Here is a 22,330-nt window from a genome sequence, read left to right on the forward strand (position 1 = left end):
AGTCAAAACCACAACAGATTGTCTGGACATTCTCGCCAGCCAAAGCTTTTAACCTTCAATTGATAGACTGAGCTTTAACTCTTTAATAAGCACAAACTGCAAGGTGTTTATAAAAATAGTTATAACTGCATCTGTAATAAAGGTTAATATGGTGCCAGTATGTCTAAACATCTAAATGCAATATCAATGCTGTAGATTATGTTATTAATGCAATGGTAATGATGATGGTTATGAATGAATAAACATGATATTAAAATGATATAATCCCCACACAAGATTCACTGTTATGTTTCTATTCTTACATTGCTGTGTGATCACTGTTCCCTCTGCTGACTGATGTGACCTTTTGTATCTTACACTGATACTTGTCATATTTGTATCTGCGCCTAAAAGATAAAAAGTTTTCCATGCTAAAACACAGCTCCACCTCCTGCAGTTCTCCCTCTGAACCACTAGATGTCTCTGTTATCTAAATGAAGACGTGCAGCACAGCAACCACAGCAGCGCTCAGATCACACGTGTCCTGTTCTTATGTATAAAAGCATGAAACAGGTGAGACAGGTGGGATCAATATTAATGTTGTGGAAATATATGAAAAAGCAACAGAAGAGTGAAAACATTTAGTGTTTCTAGAAAGATCTTTCAGCTCATAGCTGCTCACAGACTGTATTTACAAGTGACAAACTGCAACTCTACAGTACATCTACAGTATATATCAAATATATTCTGTATTCAAATCTATTGAGTGATGTTTGAAAGTCTTTCCAGGTGAGTTTGATCCAGGAGGGTCTGAAGCCAGAGTCAGACAGAGACTGTGCAGAGACTGTAGAAGGACAGAGCAGCAGCAGAGCAGTCCAGATACACTGATGATCCTCTGTCAGATCCAGAGGGACACACAGGGATGATGCTGGACTCTACATTGTGTCTGACAGTGGAGCTGTTCTCAGAGCAGTTCACTCTGCAGCACTGACAGTCATCTGCACTTCATTCCTCTGTCAGTCACTGCTGGATGAAGCTCTCCTCTCCACCTCCCAGTAACATGGCCCAGTCAGAGCGTCTCTACACACAAGCTGCTGCTGCTTCAACCTCTCTGGATCATCAGGACACAGCTCCTCCTCTCTCAGCACACACACCGTCCTGTTTACCACCATCACCTCCACCTGCAGAGAGAAGAAGGAAGAGCAGAGGAGATAAACGAGTGTTTCCAGAGACTCTTCATCAGCTGTCAGTCAGTGATGCAGCACATCCAGTATAAAGAGCAGCAGGGACTTCAGTGCTGGGACTGTACTAGGACTCATTGTTGCTTCACTTTTTCTAATCTTTGGATTTTTATTGAAGTTGATGAAAATGTTTTTCCCTCCTAGTTTGAGTTTGGACTTTCATTCATTAGAAGAAGCTTGGTGTGTCCACTCTGAGCTCTGTAGGAACCCCAACAACAAGCCCAACAATCCAGATGGACGCTTCCAGCTGTTAACTGGAGGAATTCCATCCAAACATCTGCTCTCACTAAAGTCTTCCTCACCTACAGACTGTGTTCTTCACTGCTTTAAACTTGGAAATGAATGCAGTCATTGGTCTGCGGCTGCTTTGTTCAGAGAGCTGATTGGCTGTTGACAGTGTTTGATCAGAGCGTGTCAGCCGTTACTATGGTGACCATAAAGGTGACAAAAAGGCAGAAACAGGAAGTGTTTGTGTCCAATCCTGAAGCCTGTCACCATTCTCCTCTCACAGCTTCACTGAGAAGCTGCAGCTTTACAGGAAACACTGGATCTTTGTTTCATACTGACTGTGTTTAGTACAATACTGCTGACAGCACCACCCACTCACTCCATCACTCTACTTACACCAGAGTCTCCAGTCTGTAGTCTGGACTCTGCTGAAGATCAGACAGCTGCTTCACATCTGAATCCTTCAGGTTGTTCAGGCTCAGGTCCAGCTGTCTCAGATGGGAGGGGTTGGACTTCAGTGCTGCTGCCAGATAATCACAGCTGATCTCTGACAAACCACAGTGCTCCAATCTGTATAAAGAATGAAAGATGTAAGTTTATTAGACAAAGTGTGAGCTTGAAATCATTCAGTGTTTCATCATCTGTTCAGAGCTGAAGAAGGTTCAGAATGTAGAAGTTTAGAAAATGGAAACTCCAAACAGCTGAAGCCAACAGGAAGCAGCTTCAAACAGGAAACTGTGCAGAGTTTCAGACTATATGTCCTGATGCAGACAGTTGGATTTTGGAGATTTGAATCTCTGTTCTGTGACTAAGTCCTTGAATCATTTCTTCCAGTTGGTCCAAGACAGACTAAGTGTCAGTAGAAAATTGTACTTAGTAGTCAATATAATCTTTTAATAATATAAGTTTGCATATGGTAGAATACTGCATGTTGACCTTTTGATGACTTAAGCTGTTGTTCACTACAAGACTTTGTGTGCATTCAAGAGTTGGAGTTAATTTAACAGGAAAACAGTTCTTTATGTTTCTCTCACAGAACCTGATTGAACAGCATCAATGACACAGAAACAGGATCAGCCTACATCACCAACTGAATTTGATCAGTTATGATTTACCTCGACAGGCTCCTTCACTCGCTGCTTTTAAACCTCCTTTAAAACACACTTTTACTCCCTGACCTTTGACCCAGTGTGACATGTTGACTCACTACCTCAGACAGCTTAAAAATAGTCTTTTTGTTTTTTGGTGCTGCCTAAAAGGACCGTAAAATATCTGTCCTATATACAGTTATGTTCGTATATGTTAGATTTGTACTGTTGATTGTCATTTATGCTTAGAGTTGTATAATCAATGTCATGTTGGTAGAGGTTTGATCCTTAATAGTCTGCAAAGACTTTGTGTGTGTTCCAGAAGAGAGAAAAGAGAGAAAAAGCCCTGGTCCTGATGCTGTGGGAGGAAAATGATTGAAGTGTGCTGTGAGGAACTGACTGGGAGATTTTCACACATTTTCCAGTCCTCCTTGGAACAACAGGAAGTTCCCAGCATATGGAAACAAAGGTTAAGTGTCCTATGGCACTCAGTGATGATGGTGCTGTGGCCCCACCACCTCCACCTCTTTGTAAAGGAACTAACTGTAATCTGAAGCTTCAAATGGAACTAAGACTTCCTCCACTAGGTGGCAGTGTCTGAGGAGAAAGTGTTAGTGGAGCTGGCCTGGAGTCAGAAACAGGAAGATGCAGGATTTGGGCTGAAATGGGGAAAAGTGGTTGGCACTAGTGCCTTAAAGCAAGAAGGTTGTAGGTTGAAGCTTGTTGGCCTTTCTGTGGAGGTTGGATGTTCTCCCACAGTCCAATGAAATGCTGCTTAGCTTCATTGGTGCTTCTAAATTGGCTGTAGGTGTGGATGTGAGAGAGTGCTTCTCTGTCTCTCTCTCTGTTGGCCCTGTGATGGACTGCTCACCTGTGCAGGTGGACCACGCCTCTTGCCCTATGACAGCTAGGGCACAGGCTGCAGCCCTGTGAGCCTAAGCTGAATAAACAGTTAGCAAAAATGATCCATAGATGGCCTGAAATCCCCCAGTTAGCAGTTTGGTAGATAGCTATGACATGCTAATCCCATCCAGCAGCTGTATTCTACCTGTAAGCTGAAACCTGCTGAGCCAAAGCACTTTTTCAGATACAAATTACAACCTTTAATAGAAACCTATTGGTCAGCATCTTATTAGCCTGCTGTTAGCTTCATTCCACAGAAAACTGAGAGAAACTAACAGAGTTGATAAAGAATAAAGAGAAATGTGCTGATTTAAAGCCTTTGAAGTGCTTCAGATGATCTCTGTCCACTTCTGTCCACTCATTCATTCATGTAAGCTTCTAATGCAGCTTTGATCTTCACAGTCTGCTTCATGAAACTCATTCTAACCCTGAATGTCAGAGTGTTCCTCCTTCTCTTTCCCATCATTCATGCTGGCAGTGGAGGAGATTTGGATGTTGGACTGTGTTTTGGATGATGTGTGTATGTTTGTGTTGGACTGCTGTCTGTAAAGCAAACGCACATTTTGCTTTGGATTTCATTGTCACACAGACTTTAAGGTGGAATGAAGAGTTGGAGAGTCTCACAGTGAATTATCCAGTGGAGGATTTTTCTTCTTCTTTGAAGGTTTGAAATGTGAACATTGTTCTGCTGCAGTCAATGGACTAAACCAGAGAAGAAGAAAACAGACTTTACCATGAAGATCCTCAGTGTGGATCAGTATAATATCAGCCTGATGTCTGCAGTTTAGTGTCAGCACAACTTTCACATCATATTCATCTCAGCACAACTAAAACATGCTGACTGACCCCAGTGTTTCAAGTCCACATCCTGGACTCTCCAGGAAACCACACAGATGCTTCACTCCTGAATCCTGCAGCTTGTTGTTGACGTTTAGGTCCAGCTCTCTCAGATGGGAGGGGTTGGACTTCAGCGCTGCTGCCAGATAATCACAGCTGATCTCTGACAAACCACAGCTCCTCAATCTGTATAAAGAATGAAAGATGTAAGTTTATTAGACAAAGTGTGAGCTTGAAATCATTCAGTGTTTCATCATCTGTTCAGAGCTGAAGAAGGTTCAGAATGTAGAAGTTTAGAAAATGGAAACTCCAAACAGCTGAAGCCAACAGGAAGCAGCTTCAAACAAACACAACAAGAGAAAAAACTCTGAACGTTTCACATTAAAGTCGTACATTTCGCACCTTCACTGTTGTGATTGGTGTGGGGGTAGGGACAGGCTTGGGGCGTCGGGGGATTCCCCAGGAGCATCTTCCTTGGAGGGCTCAACCAGGGGTTGCGGTCATGGCCTATTAAGGGCTCTGTTGGCTCTTAGGTGACGGTTTCCTCGTGGCTGGGTGCAGCGGGACTAGGGGAAGGTCTGTGCTGACGGACGTGGGTTACTGACCTGGTAGCCTGGCTGCCCCTGGGTGGGTCCCGGACGGGCGTGGGGTTTTGGGGGTGCTCCGTCTCTGGGCTGGGGCCCTGGCTGGGCCTTTGGGGCTTGGGTCCTGGTTGGTGTGTTGCCGGGGTTGTGGGCGGGTGGGTGTATGGGGGCCCAGCCCTGGCGCAGGGTGCCGCCAGTGCTTCGAGTCACCTGGGGGGCTCTTCAACTGGTGGGGGAGGCTGTTACATCTTGCAGGAGGTCTCCTCTCTTCAGGAACTCACTCTGCAGGTGGGGGAGATATAGGAGAGGTGGAGCAAGATCTCAGCCTGGGTGTCTATTGTCTTGTGTAGTCTGGAAGATCAGTGGATGACGGGGTGGGTGCAGTTTTCTCTGTGGTGGGGTTGGGTTGGCTGTCCAGGGCTCTGTGGGGCCAGGCGGCGCTGCTGAACTGGGCCCACTTTCCCTGGCGGGTTGCAGAGTATGGGGGTGCCTACTGGGGTCAGCGGGGGAGCTGGCCTCAGGGAGGGGTCAGGAGGCTAGGAGGAGGAGTTGGCCGTCCAATTGGGGTCTGGAATGTGGGGCCTCCCTGCCGCTGCGGAGTCGGGGCGGTCTGCTTCTCCCCACCTCAGGGAAAAGGGTGACACCACCTGGGTCTGGGTGCAGTAGACCTGGGGCTTAGAGTACGCTTGGGGAGTGTGATTGTGTGTACAGCGTCTCTTTATGTCTGTCTCCACGTTGGGTGAGTGTTGAGTAATTGCATATGAGAGCATGAGGGTGGGAATGGATGTTTGTATCTGTGTGTGCCTGTATGTCTGTGTCCATATGTCAGGTTGGTGTGGGCTCAGACAAAATGCCTTTGTTATGATATAATCTGCAACATCCATATTATGTTGACAATTTCAGTTTGCAGCTTTTAGATTATATTAGGATGAGCAAATATATTGGCAATCTTTGAAACTTTTGAATCTTTTGTTATGAAAATGATGATAATCTTTTACACATTATTGCATTTTGTGCCTATTAAAGAGCTGTCGCTTCTTGGTCAAGGGATGGTCAGGAACTTTTGGCGGGCGTTATGATCAGCCAATCTACTGTGAGTTTGACTGGAGCTGTGGAAGGCTGCACATGCTTACACGACATGTATATCAAGTTATTTTTTTATTATCTTTTTATTATCTTTTATTTGTTTACATTCTTTGGTTAAGTTTTAAGTAGTGCCATTTAAGTAAGACATTTATTCAAATATAATACACATATAGTTTCAGTGTGTACGTGCAGGCCTTTGTCTGTCGAAAGGTTATGACCAGAGGTGTGAGGTGAGACTGAGGTTATGACATACACACACAGTAGTAGACTCATTTTGTAGGCAGAGGGTTCAGATTTAGTTTTGCTGTAACTGCAAGAAATGCCGGCGTAACCACCTGCTTCAGGAACACAACTGATGGCCCAGAGATAAGCAACAACGGAGGCGACAGCGATGCTCTTTAGAACTATGTCAAAGTTAACTGAACGTTTGTGGTTTTGGGTTGACGTATGCTGTAATGTGTTTGCTTTATGCATGAAAGGGGGGGGGGGGGGTTGTATTACCCCCAACCCTATAATACTTTTGTTTTGTATACTTTTTGTCAGATCACTACTGGCTTGCCACAGTGTGGTCTCCACGCGTGTATCAAATAAAATCATTCCTTTTGATCTAACCTCGTGGACCAGAGTTGTTATTGTTTGGATTTTCCTTTTGCATTCCTCCTTCAATATTTTGAACCTCAACATTTCTGGGGGCTCGTCCGCTGGAGTTGAGGGAGGCCAGGTTGGACTGGGTCCGAGGCGGTCAAACGGACGGGCACTAGCCAGTGGTCAACAGTGAGGAGGCATTTGCCGGCACGTCAAAGAGGTGAGACACTGCCTGCTGAAATATATTTCCGAAATGTGTCAAATTGGACTGTGTAAATTTAAGTCTGCTCACTGAAAATTACTGGTGAATGTCTGTTTTGATTTTGGTGAAAATCTCATGAGAACTGAAGTTGAAGTAATGATAATGAAATGAAAATGATAAAGTGACAGTACTGAATTAAAGGTTAAAGTAATAGAGAAATGTTTAAGAGGTTATAGAATTATAGGTAATTGGTGGTGTTTGTGACAGTTAAGTCTCAATTGAATATAAAGCCGGGCTTGGGCATCAATAGGATCGTATATGCGATTTTATGTGGTGTTTTCAAATTAATTAAATTATCTTCTAAGGACTTGGAGTCCTTAGAAGCGCAGAGCTCAGATGTGACGGTCTCTCCTGGCCGTAGGACGCTCGGCCTTGACCTCTCAACGAAAAGGGTTAGTTCAGTTTGGCAATCTGTGGGGTACGGGGCAGCCCAGAATAGCTAGTGATTGAATCACTTTTTACTGTCCGGGACAGTACATTGCGCTTTTTTGGCCAGTAGAAACCGGGTTTCAGGCGTCTGACTTTAACTTAAAACTTCGGGGAAGCCTTGGCTTTGGAAGGCCAAAAAATAGAGCTTACGGCAGAGTTTGGGTTGGTTGATGCTGTTAAATTGTATTAGAATTTTAGAAAATCAGGCCGCGGTCCGGGACCGACAAATGGTGAAATTGGTTGCAAAAAACTATGGGAGTTTGTCCGCTGGGCGGTTAAGTTAAATTTGTCAAAATTATTTAGGGTTATAATGTCAGGCCTGATATTTGTGGTTGTGATTGTCGGACGTCGCTGTAATTTAATGTAAAAAGATTCTTGTCTGTCATCAGCTGGTGTGTCTGACAGCAGACTGCAGCACCTAAGGCTATTTTTAGACTGTATGTGTATGTGAATATGCAAATGAAGTGGCTGTTTTTCCCCAAGCTTGAAAGTTCATTAATATATTTTTGATCAACCCTGTTACCTGTTGTTTTATTATAGTATATGTTGTGTTTAGTGGACCATACTCTAGGCCAAGCTGAGAGTATATGAGTGTTTACAATTCTAATCAATCAGTGTGAGTCACTCTGACATAAAAATTTGAGTGTATTAAGAAAATAAGACAGTTTATTTTACTTGAGGTTATTGGATTGTAGTCTAAAACTGTACTTATACTGTACGACAATTGATCAGAGAACATTACATGACATTATTAGGGTACAGTAGTTAAAGACTTATGAGCTGACTGGCTACAGAGAAATTGGAGTGGTCAGCTTGAAATGTTGAATGATGCTCTGTCTCTGTGGTCAAGCTCAGACATAGGCTTTAAGCAACTATGAGCAACTAATAAGCGTGACAAATTAATAAATTTAAATAAAGTGTATTTTGTCAAACAGGTCTGATAGAAGAGACTCAATGAGCACGCAATAAAGTGGACTTGTTAGGAGCAGTTCAACACCAGCTTTGTGGGAAAATTGCACTGCACTTACATTTACATAAAACCTTTAACGACAATTTTATTAAAATCTAAAATTCAGGCAGGAGACATCTATATAGAAATCTAATCATGTTATTGTCAGCGTCCTGTCACATGGAAATTACACAGGGGATAGAGGAGCTTTTGGAGGTTAACTGTGTTTTAAACGTTTGGACATATGACGATCCTTATGAGGTCTCCATATGTTCAGTATTAGAAGTGGAGGACCGTCGACCGTTGTTTTGTCTTATTCAAAGGTTTGATTGAGTTGGCCACGAATGTGGGCGACCCGAAGTGAGTGCCCTCTGACGCAGCCGGGTTTCTTTTCACCATGATTGATGCTGCTGAAACAGGGTCCAATTTTGATATTCTTGAATGATGGTGGTGGACTGAGTGATTTTGATGCAGTGGACTAATGTGTGATTTTAACCTAATAACACGGGGAATGAATGTGTGCAAATGAGATTGTGTGTTGATGACGGTGTGTTTGAAATAAAGGAGAAACTGCGGAGTGTTGTTTTTAAAGAGTGAGTCTTAATAGGTGCGATTGTGAATTGGTGTAGTTTATGTATGATTGGTGTCTTGCTCTCTGTTCCGAGAGCACGGTGTGTATTTGTTTATCATAGATTCAATCTGATAGCGACTTTATGCAAATTCGGTGGTGATTTGATTCGGTGTGAATGAAGTTAAAGTGCGCTGTGTATGAGAGATAACATACAGCGCTGGAGTTTTTAATGAAGTTGAAATGGGAAATAACGGAGTGTGGTCTAAAGAGCATGTTGTCAAGTCGCTGATGGTTTCTGACAAGACGGGTAATTGTGTTGTGTCACGGAGCAGGTGGAGAAGGCGAAAGCGGCTGCTACAGCGGTGTGACTCAGTCTGAAACCAACAGGGAAGCTTGTCGGGGTGACCCAGGAGGAGGAGTCGAGAAACGTCACTGGAGGAGGTAAGTCTGTGTTTCAGATAATGGCTGACAGCTCAAGGGTGACATCTAGTGGGAAAAGGGGTTATAAACCCCTGAGGGATCAGCTGGCAGAGCTTAGGAAAGCCGTTCGTCTGGCTGCTCCGGGAGCATTAAAAGCAGCAGAGAAGGAGTGCAACCTTATGGAAGTTGAGGTAAGCAAACTGATTACTTCCCAACAGAAAGGGCTGGGGGACAAAATAGCGCTGAGCATTGTGTTAAAAACGGATGGAGAGAGATGTGAAAAGAGACTGAAACAACTGGAAGAGGAGTCTGGGGGAAGCTCAGTGAACAGAAAAATGAAAGGAGAGATGAAGGACCTGAAAGAAACTCATGCAAAGTGCTGCAAGTGGTTGTTCCTGTGGAATGCAGCAACTTCCTGGATGAAGGAAGATGACACGGACAAAACAGGAGATATGGTGAGTATAATGGAGTCATTGAAAGAGCTGAAGGAGGAAAATAAGAAGCTAGAGGACCAAATGAAGAATCTGACAACAAAAGCAGAAGAAGCTAATAAATGTCACACAACAAAACTATATCCTTGGGCCACATTGACACCAAGTGCCCCACCGCCACCATATGTCATGCCTATGATGACTTTGGAAGGAGGACACGTACGTGGCCCAGAGGGTCAAACGGGCGTGGTCCTGGGGGGAGTTGCAGACGTGCAATACATGAGTGCACCCCTGTCAATCCCCGGAGAAGGGTTCAGTGCGGTGGACAGTCAGCCCAACGAAGGGGGAGGGACAATGGCCTCAGTTGCAGATGTAGGTTCATCCTCGCCTCTCCGTTCGCTGACTGGTGGTGACATGGCACAGGAAGAGGACTCGATGGAGGGACCGTCAAGGCTAGAGGGCCAGGCCGAACTGACCTCTCCAATGGAGGATAGGACATCACCAGGAGACGTACTCACACTGAACAAATTTAAGGAGTTGCCAACCCCAGCCAGAGGAGCACCGGTCCGGACAGGGTTGATGGCCATTCCGAAGAAGGAACGATGGGAAGCACAAGTGCATGGGCACATGAATAAGGACGAACGCGATCTGTTGGAGGTTTTGAAGACACTGGATGCAGTTAGACAGAAAACAGCAAAGGAAATGGCAAAGTTCGAAAAGGCTGGTTGTGTGACGTCATCAGAAGAAGAGAGTGATGAGGAGCAGGATGTGAGAGAAGAAGCTGAATCTGACCCAGGTCCAAGCATCAGCCTGAGGAACAGAACTGTGGACATAAAGCCAACAAAGGAAAAGTCTTTAGGCAAACAAGGAGGGAGGAGGTCCATGTTCAACCCACCTGAGAGTCAGGGACGACAGGGAAAGGATAGAACAGTGAATTCTGAGGTTAAATCTGTCATGCCCTTAATAGTTGGACCTAAAAAACAGCCAATTTATCGTGCATACAAGGTTAGAGATTTAGAAGCTTTGGCGTCCCAGCTCCCACCAATAACTGAGGGAGGAGCAAGCTGGTTAAGGAAGTTAGCGGCACTAACCGAAGGAGACGAGCTGGCCATTGGAGACTTTAGAGCCCTGGCTGGACGTTGTATGGTTGGCGGGGGATTATCAGATGTAGAGGAAATAGCTAAAACCGCTGAGTACCCTAATGATGTGCCCTATTACAGGGTGCGTAATGCATTAGCTGATGCAGTTCGTGAGAAATATCCAGCACCAAATACTGGAGCCATACCAAAGATAATTTGGGATCAAAAATTTTCCCCTAGAGAGTTTTTAGCAAGAGCAAAAGAGCAGTGGCTGTCAGAGACAGGCATACATCCTGGCCAGCAGGGGGAGAACAGAGCTTGGTTCCGTGCTGCCGTTCTGAATGGATTGCCCAAACAAGTAGCAACTGATTTAGAGAAAAATCCTGACTTTGCAGTGGCAGATTCTGTGCAGTGGGAGCGACATGTCACCCATCGCTTGCAGTTGGAACAAGATCTGGCAAACAAACAAAAGAAAGAGTTGGAGGACGCACATGCGCAGTTGGTTAAGTTTCAGCTGATAGAGGCGAGAGGCAAAGCAGGAGATAAAAAGAAAGAGGATAAGGAGAGCCCAAAGAAAATAATGATGGCAGGGCCCCAGCCGGATCCCGTGCCTGAGTGGCCAGAGTTGGGCCCGAGTCTCCGTCCAGATGACCGCTGGACGGAGAGGGGGGGGGGGGGGGGGGGCTGTATTACCCCCAACCCTATAATACTTTTGTTTTGTATACTTTTTGTCAGATCACTACTGGCTTGCCACAGTGTGGTCTCCGCGCGTGTATCAAATAAAATCATTCCTTTTGATCTAACCTCGTGGACCACAGTTGTTATTGTTTGGATTTTCCTTTTGCATTCCTCCTTCAATATTTTGAACCCCAATCATTGGGTATCAGACGCCACCTCTCTGGGGACATCTCAGGCCCTCCAAGGTATGGAGGCCTATCTCCCCCCACCACTCCCCCTGCCAGTGGCAGACGCCCTCAGACATCGGTGCGTTGGTGGTTGTTTGTGTCCGGGGATGGGCGTCCAGGTACGCACCGGCTCACTCCTGGTGGCTGCTTGTCGGGGCCTGGAGCCTGGGGCTCGCTCGGGCCACTTCGGTGTTGAGATGCCCTCGGCCTCTCGGCCTGGGGCTCGGTCACTCTGGCACAGCTGGCTGCCGGCGGAGCTCACGGGCACGTCACTGCAACCCCCCCTGGCTTCTGCTCTGCGGCTGCTGAGTGACCCCTCATCTGGGACTCTCCTCAGCTCTTTCTGGGACAGTGGCGCAGCTGCCCCTCTGTTGGTCTTCCTTGGTCTCTTGTGCTCTGAGGGCCTCTGGATGTCTGGAGTTTTGATCTCCTCCATACCTGCTTCATGCCCTGGAGGACGGGGCAGTGGCCCCCCCCACACCCTCAAGCAGATCATTACATGAAGGAACCTTTTAAAAACAAGCGCGTTCATGCTCACAGGTGATCTCACACACAAACGACACCCTTTTTGGCTCCTACCTCAAAGCACACTGTGCGCTGTCGATCCTACGTGCTGCACAATAATGTTTAATATTTAGTATTTACTGTTATATTACCATAGATCATCATGATATTGTGTATTATATTGCTCGCTTTTTCTTCTGCTTGTTTTCTCTTTTTTCTTTCTCAACAGGTGATCCAGGTGATTGATATATGTACTTTTTGTCTGCTTATTTTGTTGGTCTTTGTTTTTTTGCCCTTTATCCCCGTCCCTCTTCTCAGCTGTTTTTCTTTCCCTCTTTCTTTTCCCCAGTCAAGTCTGTCCCGTATTTAGCAAGTGAAAATAAAATAAAATAAACAATAAAAGGTGAATCAAATAGACCATTACGGCAAGGCTGGGATGGTCCATTTGGTAAAGTAAATCCGTTGGGCATCTTTCTTCGCCTTTAGACAATAATTCTGATGGCAAAAGAGCCAAACGGGATAGGCAAAAAAAAAAACAGAAAAAAAAGAAAGAATCTCAGGTTAAAGCTCCCAAAAGTATTTCAACAACAAGCAAACAGATAAAACAGTAAATGAGAGCAGCTAAACACACAAAGATGGAAACACAGAGCGTGGATCGTTCACTCGACGGCACGTACACGGACACGCCGTCGGGGCTGAAAGTGGACAGCTCACAGATCCTGAAGCTGCAGGTTTCATCTGTCTCCAACCAAAACTGAGTGAACCAGCAGCAAAAGAAGATCCAAACTACGCTTTACGTTTGATGAACATCGTCATGAATTCTCTCTGACTTTGACCTTTACTTCCTGCACAGCTCTCTCTCTCTCAGTGTACTTCAAGAACAGTTTACCTTCAAAAATCTGTTTTCTGCATTATTCACTGCTTATTACGCACCAGTCTGCTCTTGTGTTCACTGCTGTCGGCCTCCGAAAACAAAGCCTCATTTCTGCTGTTCAATACTGAAGAAATTGAAACCTTTTAAAATGATGACAGATTACAAACTCTCAGCTGTGTCTGTAATCAAACCTCTGTAACTTTGCTTCACTTCAGCAGCATCAGGTCATGTTCACACAAAGACAGTCAGCTGTGGATTATTCATTGTTGTGTCTGATACTTAGAACTGTGAGGAAGAACACTACACAGTTAATCAGGGTCCCCTCTCTCTCAATCAGGAAAGGTGGGCAGGCCGCGTGTGGGCCGCGGGCCATACGTTGAGTCTCACTGTTTGAAATGTGAACATTGTTCTTCTACAGTCAATGGACTAAACCACAGAAGAAGAAAACAGACTTTACCATGAAGATCCTCAGTGTGGATCAGTATAATATCAGCCTGATGTCTGCAGTTTAGTGTCAGCACAACTTTCACATCATATTCATCTCAGCACAACTAAAACATGCTGACTGACCTCAGAGTTTCAAGTCCACATCCTGGACTCTCCAGGAAACCACACAGATGCTTCACTCCTGAATCCTGCAGGTTGTTGTTTTAGCTCAGCTCCAGCTGTCTCAGATGGGAGGGGTTGGACTTCAGCGCTGCTGCCAGATAATCACAGCTGATCTCTGACAAACCACAGCGCCAAAATCTGTATAAAGAATGAAAGATGTAAGTTTATTAGACAAAGTGTGAGCTTGAAATCATTCAGTGTTTCATCATCTGTTCAGAGCTGAAGAAGGTTCAGAATGTAGAAGTTTAGAAAATGGAAACTCCAAACAGCTGAAGCCAACAGGAAGCAGCTTCAAACAGGAAACTGTAGAGTTTCAGACTATATGTCCTGATGCAGCCAGTTGGATTTTGGAGATTTGAATCTCTGTTCTGTGACTAAGTCCTTGAATCATTTCTTCCAGTTGGTCCAACAAGACAGACTAAGTATTGGACATGTGTTGTGGCTCCATTAGGGGAGCTTCTACATGTGATGTGATGGCCCCTCTGGGTCTGTCAGGTCACAGGACTGAAGAGAGCTCAAACTGGGCACACAGTTGTTCCAGTCTGGACCAAAGACTCTATACTGGGACTGAGGGACTGCTCTGACTGCACCCACTGGGACTTTTTAAAGGCTCATGTTCTCACTTAGATCATCGATTTCTACTTACATTTCTTTCTGGAAAAATGGGGATTACTTTGAAAACAGGAAGTATTTTCCCCAATAAGCAGCCCTGGATTAGTAAATCACTCCAACATGTTCTCAGGCAGAAGAAGCTGTCTTGCTATGAGGGAGAGAAGAAAATAAATAAAAATAAAAAAAATAAGAAAAAGATTGAGGCACAGAAACTTGTTGAAAGAGAGATAAAGCAGCTAAAATCAGGTGTAAAAGTAAAGCAGAGGATGAGCTGAATAAAGGACACTCAAGGCTGGCTTGGAAAGGAATGAAGTCCATGGTGGGGATGCAGAACAAGGAGCAAAGATGAATGTGATGCTGAATCAGCAGAAGACTTGGACTCATTTCATTCCAGCTTTGATATCATTGATTTCAATGAAGAGCTTTGTGATTGTAGCAAAGGGCTGGTAGCTCTGAGAGTCCCACTGATGAGGTGTTTGTGTGGAAATCTCTTAGTGGGATCAAAGAGAGAAAAAGCCCTGGTCCTGATCAGAGGTGGGTAGTAACGAGCTACATTTACTCCGTTACATTTACTTGAGTAAGTTTTTGAAAAAAATGTACTTTTTAAGTACCTTTTTTGCACGATACTTTTTACTTTTACTTGAGTACATTTGTGAAGAAGAAACTGTACTTTTACTCCGCTATATTTGCAAAATTCGACTCGTTACTTAAAAAAAAAAAATTAGTTTAACACATTAGATAACATGCCGTCAGTGGCGTTTCCGGTAACTTTTTTACCAATGAGACGTGGCCATGACCAGTTTGAAACCGTGGCGGGCGGAGCGGCCCAAGCGTTTCAAAGTAGCGACACACGGAAAGAAGAAATATGATGGCAGAGTCTACGCTAGAGCTGAAGAGGATGCACACCTTTGGCCTCACATACAAAGAATGTTTCGCTTAAAAGCAGCACAAAAGAACAGCTATGTCTGCAGTGTCGGTGTCTTCAGGGAGAGCCAAAACAAACCAACTTTTCAGCGTGAAACAACTGAGGAAACGGTAAGTTTTCTCTAAATATTTTTTTAGCTGTGGTTAGCTGGATGTCAGACTTATGTTACAGCAGCTGTGTCGAGCTCGAGCTGCGAGTCATATTTCCGGCCCTACGTTGTAATGAGATAAGTTTGTGGGTGTTTTGTGCCGCTTCAGCAGTGTTTTTAACTGGTCGCTGGTTAGCTAGCGTGAGCTGTAAGCTAACAGCTAGCCTGGTTAATGACGCTAGAGTTCCACGCACATGTAAACAGCTCGTCTCTACTGCTTTAACTGTTAAAACAGAACACAATACTGCGGCTGACAGGGTTTATCATGTGAAACAGCAGCTTGTTTAGTTTAAACAGTCTGCATTAAGCTGGGCAAACACTGCGCGATTTTTTTCAGTCACGTTATTCCGCTCCTGCTCAAACTGTACAATTAAATCGCAGAGGTTAGATGTTCATAGGTCACGATGCAGGGTCTCACACTAGCCGGCCTGATGCTCTGATGCAACCTGAGTGCTCAAACTGTGCGTCCATAACATGAAGCTTAACATACAAAATCTGTCCCTCGCTCTCCCTCTCTGTCTTTCACTCACACACACACACACCATCAACTCTGCTAAATTACTAATGAAAAACATGGACCAGGCAGCTGTGATTGAACAGCAATGTCCATCCAACTCTTCATGGTTGTTGTAGTCGTGATAATTTTGTGAGGCCACATTGAAAAGCCTCGGATACGGAAGCGTAGAGCTGCCACCGGGGCAAAAGAAAAATATGTCACGTTATAACATGAAAGGTTTATTGTTCTAACAATATACTTTTAATGTTTGTACAATATAATATCACGTTATTGCAATATACATAATTATCACGTTCGTACAATATAAATATTATATTGTTCAAACGTGAAAGGTATGTTGTTAGAACAATAAACTGTTTACGTTATAACGTGATATGGCTCTATTTTTCTTCTGCCTGGGTGGCAGCTCTACGCTTGCGTACTCGGATGAGCTTGCCTCATCCTACAAGTTGTGCCTCCATCTCTTGTGTCCAGATCACGAGCTGCCGTGCCGCTCCACCTTTTCTTTCATTTCTGTGTTTGTGCTGTGCAGTGTGAGAGGCGACAGGATTTCAAACTGGTTTGATTATCATGCGACCATAAGATTGATGATTGGGAGCTGGTCGTGAGGTGTTAACTGCTTATCGTTACCCCATGTATACTACACGATGCACACACGATTAAGGCAAAACACAGCCAATCCCCAAAACGGTTGCGCGACTGAAAGATCCGCTCAAAATGGGCCAAATCGCACCGTGTATGGGCAGCTTTTGGAGGCTAGCTCCAAACAAACACCTGCAGCTTGGCAGTGTATACAGCACTATAATGACCAGACCTAATTCTTTTGAAAACCTTACATCTTTCCACAGGTCTCCACTTCATCAGACATCACCTAGACACAGAGCTGGATGAGACCAGCACAAACGAGACTATTCGATGAAGATGATGGATCCATGGGGTCAGGAAAGCCAGTAGCAGAGGAACTGGAGAGGTACCTTTCATGTCCATTCACTGGAGGTGTGGATCTATTGCATGGCTTTCCTCACATGAAGAAACTGTCGATCAAAGTCAATACAGCTCTTCCTGCATCTGCAGCCTGTGAGAGACTTTTTAGTCATGCAGGACTCCTGTTCACTGCCAAACGGTCACAGCTTCACAGCAAGAACCTTGAGAGCCAACTGCTGCTGAAGCTGAAGCACCATTTTACTGACTGAAGAAACAATTTATGGTAAAGTGAGCCATACACGTATGTACATCCACATAGTGGGAATTTGTATTTGTCTTTTATAATTAGTTTTACTCTGATTTCAGTGTTTATTTGTGAGTGTAGTTTTTACATTTTTACATATTACATTGTGTTAATCCACTGTCTATACTTCAGGGTATTTTAGTATACAAAATAAGTTTTGTTAGAATGCCTATTCTTGTGGAATTTTAGCACAGATGTTTTGTTTTGTTTTTTTATTCCTGCTGTCTGTCTTGGGAATAAACTTTTCCTGATTATACCTGTTGCATCTCTGTGTCATTTGTTTCTGATTTACTTACTCGCTCCTTGTATTTAAAAGAACCACCCCTAGTATGACATTCTGGCACAACAGCTGTAGTCTGTTATGTTGAAGCTGCCTCGTTCTAATGTTTTCTCTGAGGCTGCTGTAAATGTGAATATATTTACTGTGGGTTTTGCTTGAAAAAGCTTTACGTTGTGAAAAACTGAAATCTTGAAATTAGAATTGTTGTGCCTTATTTTGTGGATCTTTTTACATATATTCCTTTTGAAAATACTAAAATTTGTATATTTATTTATTTTTGATTGTCTGATAACATTTATTTATAAAATAAATCGGACATTTCAAACAGTTACTCGCTATTTACTCAGTACTTGAGTAGCCTTTTCACCAAGTACTTTTTTACTCTTACTCGAGTAACTTTTTTGACAACTACTTTTTACTTTTACTTGAGTAATAATATTTTAAAGTAATGATACTCTTACTTGAGTACATTTTTTGGATACTCGACCCAAATGATTGAAGTGTGCTGTGAGGAACTGACTGGGAGATTTTCACACATTTTCCAGTCCTCCTTGGAACAACAGGAAGTTCCCAGCATATGGAAACAAAGGTTCAGTGTCCTATGGCACTCAGTAGGGATGGGTACCGGTATCTGACATAAACGGTAGTAACCAGACCAAAAAGCAGCGCACATTTCGGTGCTTTTTTTTCCTGAGATGTCATACAATTTGGATTCTAGCCAATCATTTTACCTTTCCGAGGACAGTAGACGGGCCCAGGTATGTACGTTCTTTTAGAGCAGAGCTACAGATTAAAAATGCCCAAGGCGAAGCGGTCAAAAGTCTGGCTGTACTTCACAGCAAAAGATGCAAACTCAGCAGCCTGCAACAAGTGCTTTAAGGTGATACTGTGATACTGTGCAAAGGAGGTAACACCTCGAATCTGATGGCGACGCATAGTGTTTTTTTAAAAGCCGAGAAATGCACCATATTTGATAGCTTGCTGCGAGACCTCACAACGAGCACATCTGCTGCGGGTGTGGTGCCTGTTATCGATCCGGAGTTAGCAACATCCTCCAAGAACCTGAAGAGGAGAGTCCTGGCCCCTAGCCCTGCCAGTGTAGCAAAAATGATGACGGATGATGATGGCGGCAGCAGCCGTTCTTCTCTGCGTGAGTAGCTTAATGTTGTTCGTGTGTAATTTACGCTGAGTAGGCTAACCACGTTATTACATTAATGCATGTAAGGTGAACTAGCAAACACCGTCGTAGTTACATGCGGCTGTCTTCTTATTTGATGGCAGATACTCCATTCACACTGGCCAAAAAGGCTAAAATGACCAAAGAAAAAGTGGAAAACAGCTAAACATGAGAGGTTTTTGGACAAAGTTTGTATTCTGCATTCTTTAAGCACCGGCACCGTTTCAAAAGTACTGGGTTGGCACCGGTATCGTATAAAAACTCAACGATACCCATCCCTAGCACTCAGTGATGATGGTGCTGTGGCCCCACCACCTCCACCTATTTGTAAAGGAACTAACTGTCATCTGAAGCTTCAAATGGAACTAAGACTTCCTCCACTAGGTGGCAGTGTCTGATGAGAAAGTGTTAGTGGAGCTGGCCTGGAGTCAGAAACAGGATGATGCAGGATTTGGGCTGAAATGGGGAAAAGTGGTTCGCACTAGTGCCTTAACACTAGAAGTCCCAGGCTTTTCTAACCCTCTGTCAGCCAAGTGGAAGCTAACTTGGCTAGTCTGTTAGCATCAATTCATATGTAAATTGGGTCGTTACCTGAGAATTGTGGAGGGGAGTGGGGGTGTGTGAATGATTGCGGATTTCTAACTGCAAACTGCCTCTTTGTTTGTGTGTGGGGAGGGGGAACTGCTAAAAGCTGTGAACTTCATTTTGTGTTCGTCTTGATGCATTCTCAATCATCCAGGAAAATAAATCTCCAAAAGATTTATTGATAAAAACAGTACAAAAAAACCAAAAAATATTTCTACAAAAACAACCATTTGTACACATATTTACAGATAATAATAAAAAGTGAGTGAGTACATTTCAATCACTCACAATCCTGGCACTGCCATGGTATCTGTAGTCTGCATTTACCACATGTGTATCTGTAGCAGTGAACACATCGCACAGTGGCATGATTGTTCTTGCATTTGTGTTTGACCTGACACGTGGCTCTTTTTCCAGGGCTAGGTGTGGAGGGTTGTGTCCGAAGCAACTGTTCTTTTCTTGCCTTCTTCCCAGCCATATGAGAGTTAGCCAACTCTCTTGCAAACTCCACCAGGAAGTCCACCCGTCTTTCCTGCGTCCCGGGGCATGCTTGATACAGCACATGTGCATTCAGTGCTGCCATGTCAATCATGTTATAGAACACGGCAACTGGCCAGCGCCGTGTTCCTCTGCGGACTGTGTACTCCCGCACCATCTGGTTCATCACATCCACGCCACACTTTGTGGTGTTGTAAAGGGTGACAGTGTTTGGCTTCCTTTTGGTGGTGTTATCAGTCTGAACCACGCTGTGCATGCTGCTAAGAATATAGACTGTCTTCTTCCGTTTGGCCGCATACGCCGTCAGCGTGGCAGCAGTGGTTGAAAATACCTAAGAAATAAGATAAATTGTTATTTCCATAGCACTTTTACACACAATGAAACACATAAACATAGAACCACAAAAGACCTGCAGCCTACCTGAGTGGTGAATTCATTGCGATTTGTGTATCTAGCGGATTGAGGAATTTCCCGGCGAATCTTGTTGACTGTGCCGAGGATGGTGGTTTTCCATCTAAGAAGTTTTTGCGCAAGTGAAAGCGATGTGAAGAAATTGTCCGTGGTAACATTTCTGCCCTTGTCTAGGAATGGTTCCATCAGCCTCATCACTACATTTTCAGACAGTCTCTCCCCACTGGGACGATTGGGGTCCTTGCCAAGATATAGGAGGACATTGCAAATGTACTTGGATTTTAGGTTGCAGGCCACCCAAAACTTGATCCCAAACCTGTCAGGTTTACTTGCAATATACTGCAGGAAACAGCACCGAGTCTTTGATGGGAAGAGCTGTTCATCAACGGTGATATGTAGACCAGGGTTGTAGCACGTGATGCAGTTGGTGACAAATGATCCCCACACACTGGAAACTGCAGCGAACTTATCAGTCTTTGCTCGATCACTGCGGGTGGACCTGTCATCAAAGCGTAGGTGTTGCATGATGTCTTGGAAGCGGTTACGCGGCATAGTTCCAATGATCTGTGGGTTTCCCAGGTTTGCTGACCAGCAGTCACGTAGTGATGGAACCCTAGTAACCCCCCGCAAGATCAAGATCTTTGATCAAGATCAAGATCAAAGACTCGGTGCTGTTTCCTGCAGTATATTGCAAGTAAACCTGACAAGTTTGGGATCAAGTTTTGGGTGGCCTGCGACCTAAAATCCAAGTACATTTGCAATGTCCTCCCATATCTTGTCAAGGACCCCAATCGTCCCAGTGGGGAGAGACTGTCTGAAAATGTAGTGATGAGGCTGATGGAACCATTCCTAGACAAGGGCAGAAATGTTACCACGGACAATTTCTTCACATCGCTTTCACTTGCGCAAAAACTTCTTAGACGGAAAACCACCATCCTCGGCACAGTCAGCAAGATTCGCCGGGAAATTCCTCAATCCGCTAGATACACAAATCGCAATGAATTCACCACTCAGGTAGGCTGCAGGTCTTTTGTGGTTCTATGTTTATGTGTTTCATTGTGTGTAAAAGTGCTATGGAAATAACAATTTATCTTATTTCTTAGGTGTTTTCAACCTCTGCTGCCACGCTGACGGCGTATGCGGCCAAACGGAAGAAGACAGTCTATATTCTTAGCAGCATGCACAGCGTGGTTCAGACTGATAACACCACCAAAAGGAAGCCAAACACTGTCACCCTTTACAACACCACAAAGTGTGGCGTGGATGTGATGGACCAGATGGTGCGAGAGTACACGGTCCTATAACATGATTGACATGGCAGCACTGAATGCACATGTGCTGTATCAAGCATGCACCGGGACGCAGGAAAGACGGGTGGACTTCCTGGTGCAGCTTGCAAAAGAGTTGGCTAACTCTCATATGGCTGGGAAGAAGGCAAGAAAAGAACAGTTGCTTCGGACACAACCCTCCACACCTAGCCCTGGAAAAAGAGCCACGTGTCAGGTCAAACACAAATGCAAGAACAATCATGCCACTGTGCGATGTGTTCACTGCTACAGATACACATGTGGTAAATGCAGACTACAGATACCATGGCAGTGCCAGGATTGTGAGTGATTGAAATGTACTCACTCACTTTTTATTATTATCTGTAAATATGTGTACAACTGGTTGTTTTTGTAGAAATATTTTTTGGTTTTTTTGTACTGTTTTTATCAATAAATCTTTTGGAGATTTATTTTCCTGGATGATTGAGAATGCATCAAGACGAACACAAAATGAAGTTCACAGCTTTTAGCAGTTCCCCCTCCCCACACACAAACAAAGAGGCAGTTTGCAGTTAGAAATCCGCAATCATTCACACACCCCCACTCCCCTCCACAATTCTCAGGTAACGACCCAATTTACATATGAATTGATGCTAACAGACTAGCCAAGTTAGCTTCCACTTGGCTGACAGAGGGTTAGAAAAGCCTGGGACTTCTAGTGTTAAGGCACTAGTGCGAACCACTTTTCCCCATTTCAGCCCAAATCCTGCATCATCCTGTTTCTGACTCCAGGCCAGCTCCACTAACACTTTCTCATCAGACACTGCCACCTAGTGGAGGAAGTCTTAGTTCCATTTGAAGCTTCAGATGACAGTTAGTTCCTTTACAAATAGGTGGAGGTGGTGGGGCCACAGCACCATCATCACTGAGTGCTAGGGATGGGTATCGTTGAGTTTTTATACGATACCGGTGCCAACCCAGTACTTTTGAAACGGTGCCGGTGCTTAAAGAATGCAGAATACAAACTTTGTCCAAAAACCTCTCATGTTTAGCTGTTTTCCACTTTTTCTTTGGTCATTTTAGCCTTTTTGGCCAGTGTGAATGGAGTATCTGCCAT

At 44.3% G+C, this 22,330-nt stretch overlaps 1 protein-coding gene across 2 annotated transcripts in view; it reads right to left on the minus strand.

The window, feature by feature from the left end:
- Nucleotides 1–636: 636 nt before the first annotated feature.
- LOC134619396 (protein NLRC3-like) overlaps nucleotides 637–22,330 on the minus strand; it is a 45,816-nt gene continuing 24,122 nt past the window's right edge. Inside the window, exons 10-12 of one of the 2 annotated variants that reach the window (XM_063465230.1) lie at nucleotides 13,526–13,702; nucleotides 1,845–2,018; nucleotides 637–1,160 (exon numbers count right to left, since the gene is read on the minus strand). In XM_063465230.1, the coding sequence (XP_063321300.1) occupies nucleotides 13,606–13,702 (97 nt within the window). In that variant the 3' untranslated portion in view covers nucleotides 637–1,160; nucleotides 1,845–2,018; nucleotides 13,526–13,605. Of the gene's footprint in view, nucleotides 1,161–1,844; nucleotides 2,019–4,355; nucleotides 4,463–13,525; nucleotides 13,703–22,330 lie in introns of those variants that run through there. The other variant, XM_063465231.1, reaches the window with a different exon arrangement.

This window comes from Pelmatolapia mariae, linkage group LG20 (assembly GCF_036321145.2).
Source record: "Pelmatolapia mariae isolate MD_Pm_ZW linkage group LG20, Pm_UMD_F_2, whole genome shotgun sequence".
In the NCBI taxonomy this organism is placed as follows: Eukaryota; Metazoa; Chordata; class Actinopteri; order Cichliformes; family Cichlidae; genus Pelmatolapia; species Pelmatolapia mariae.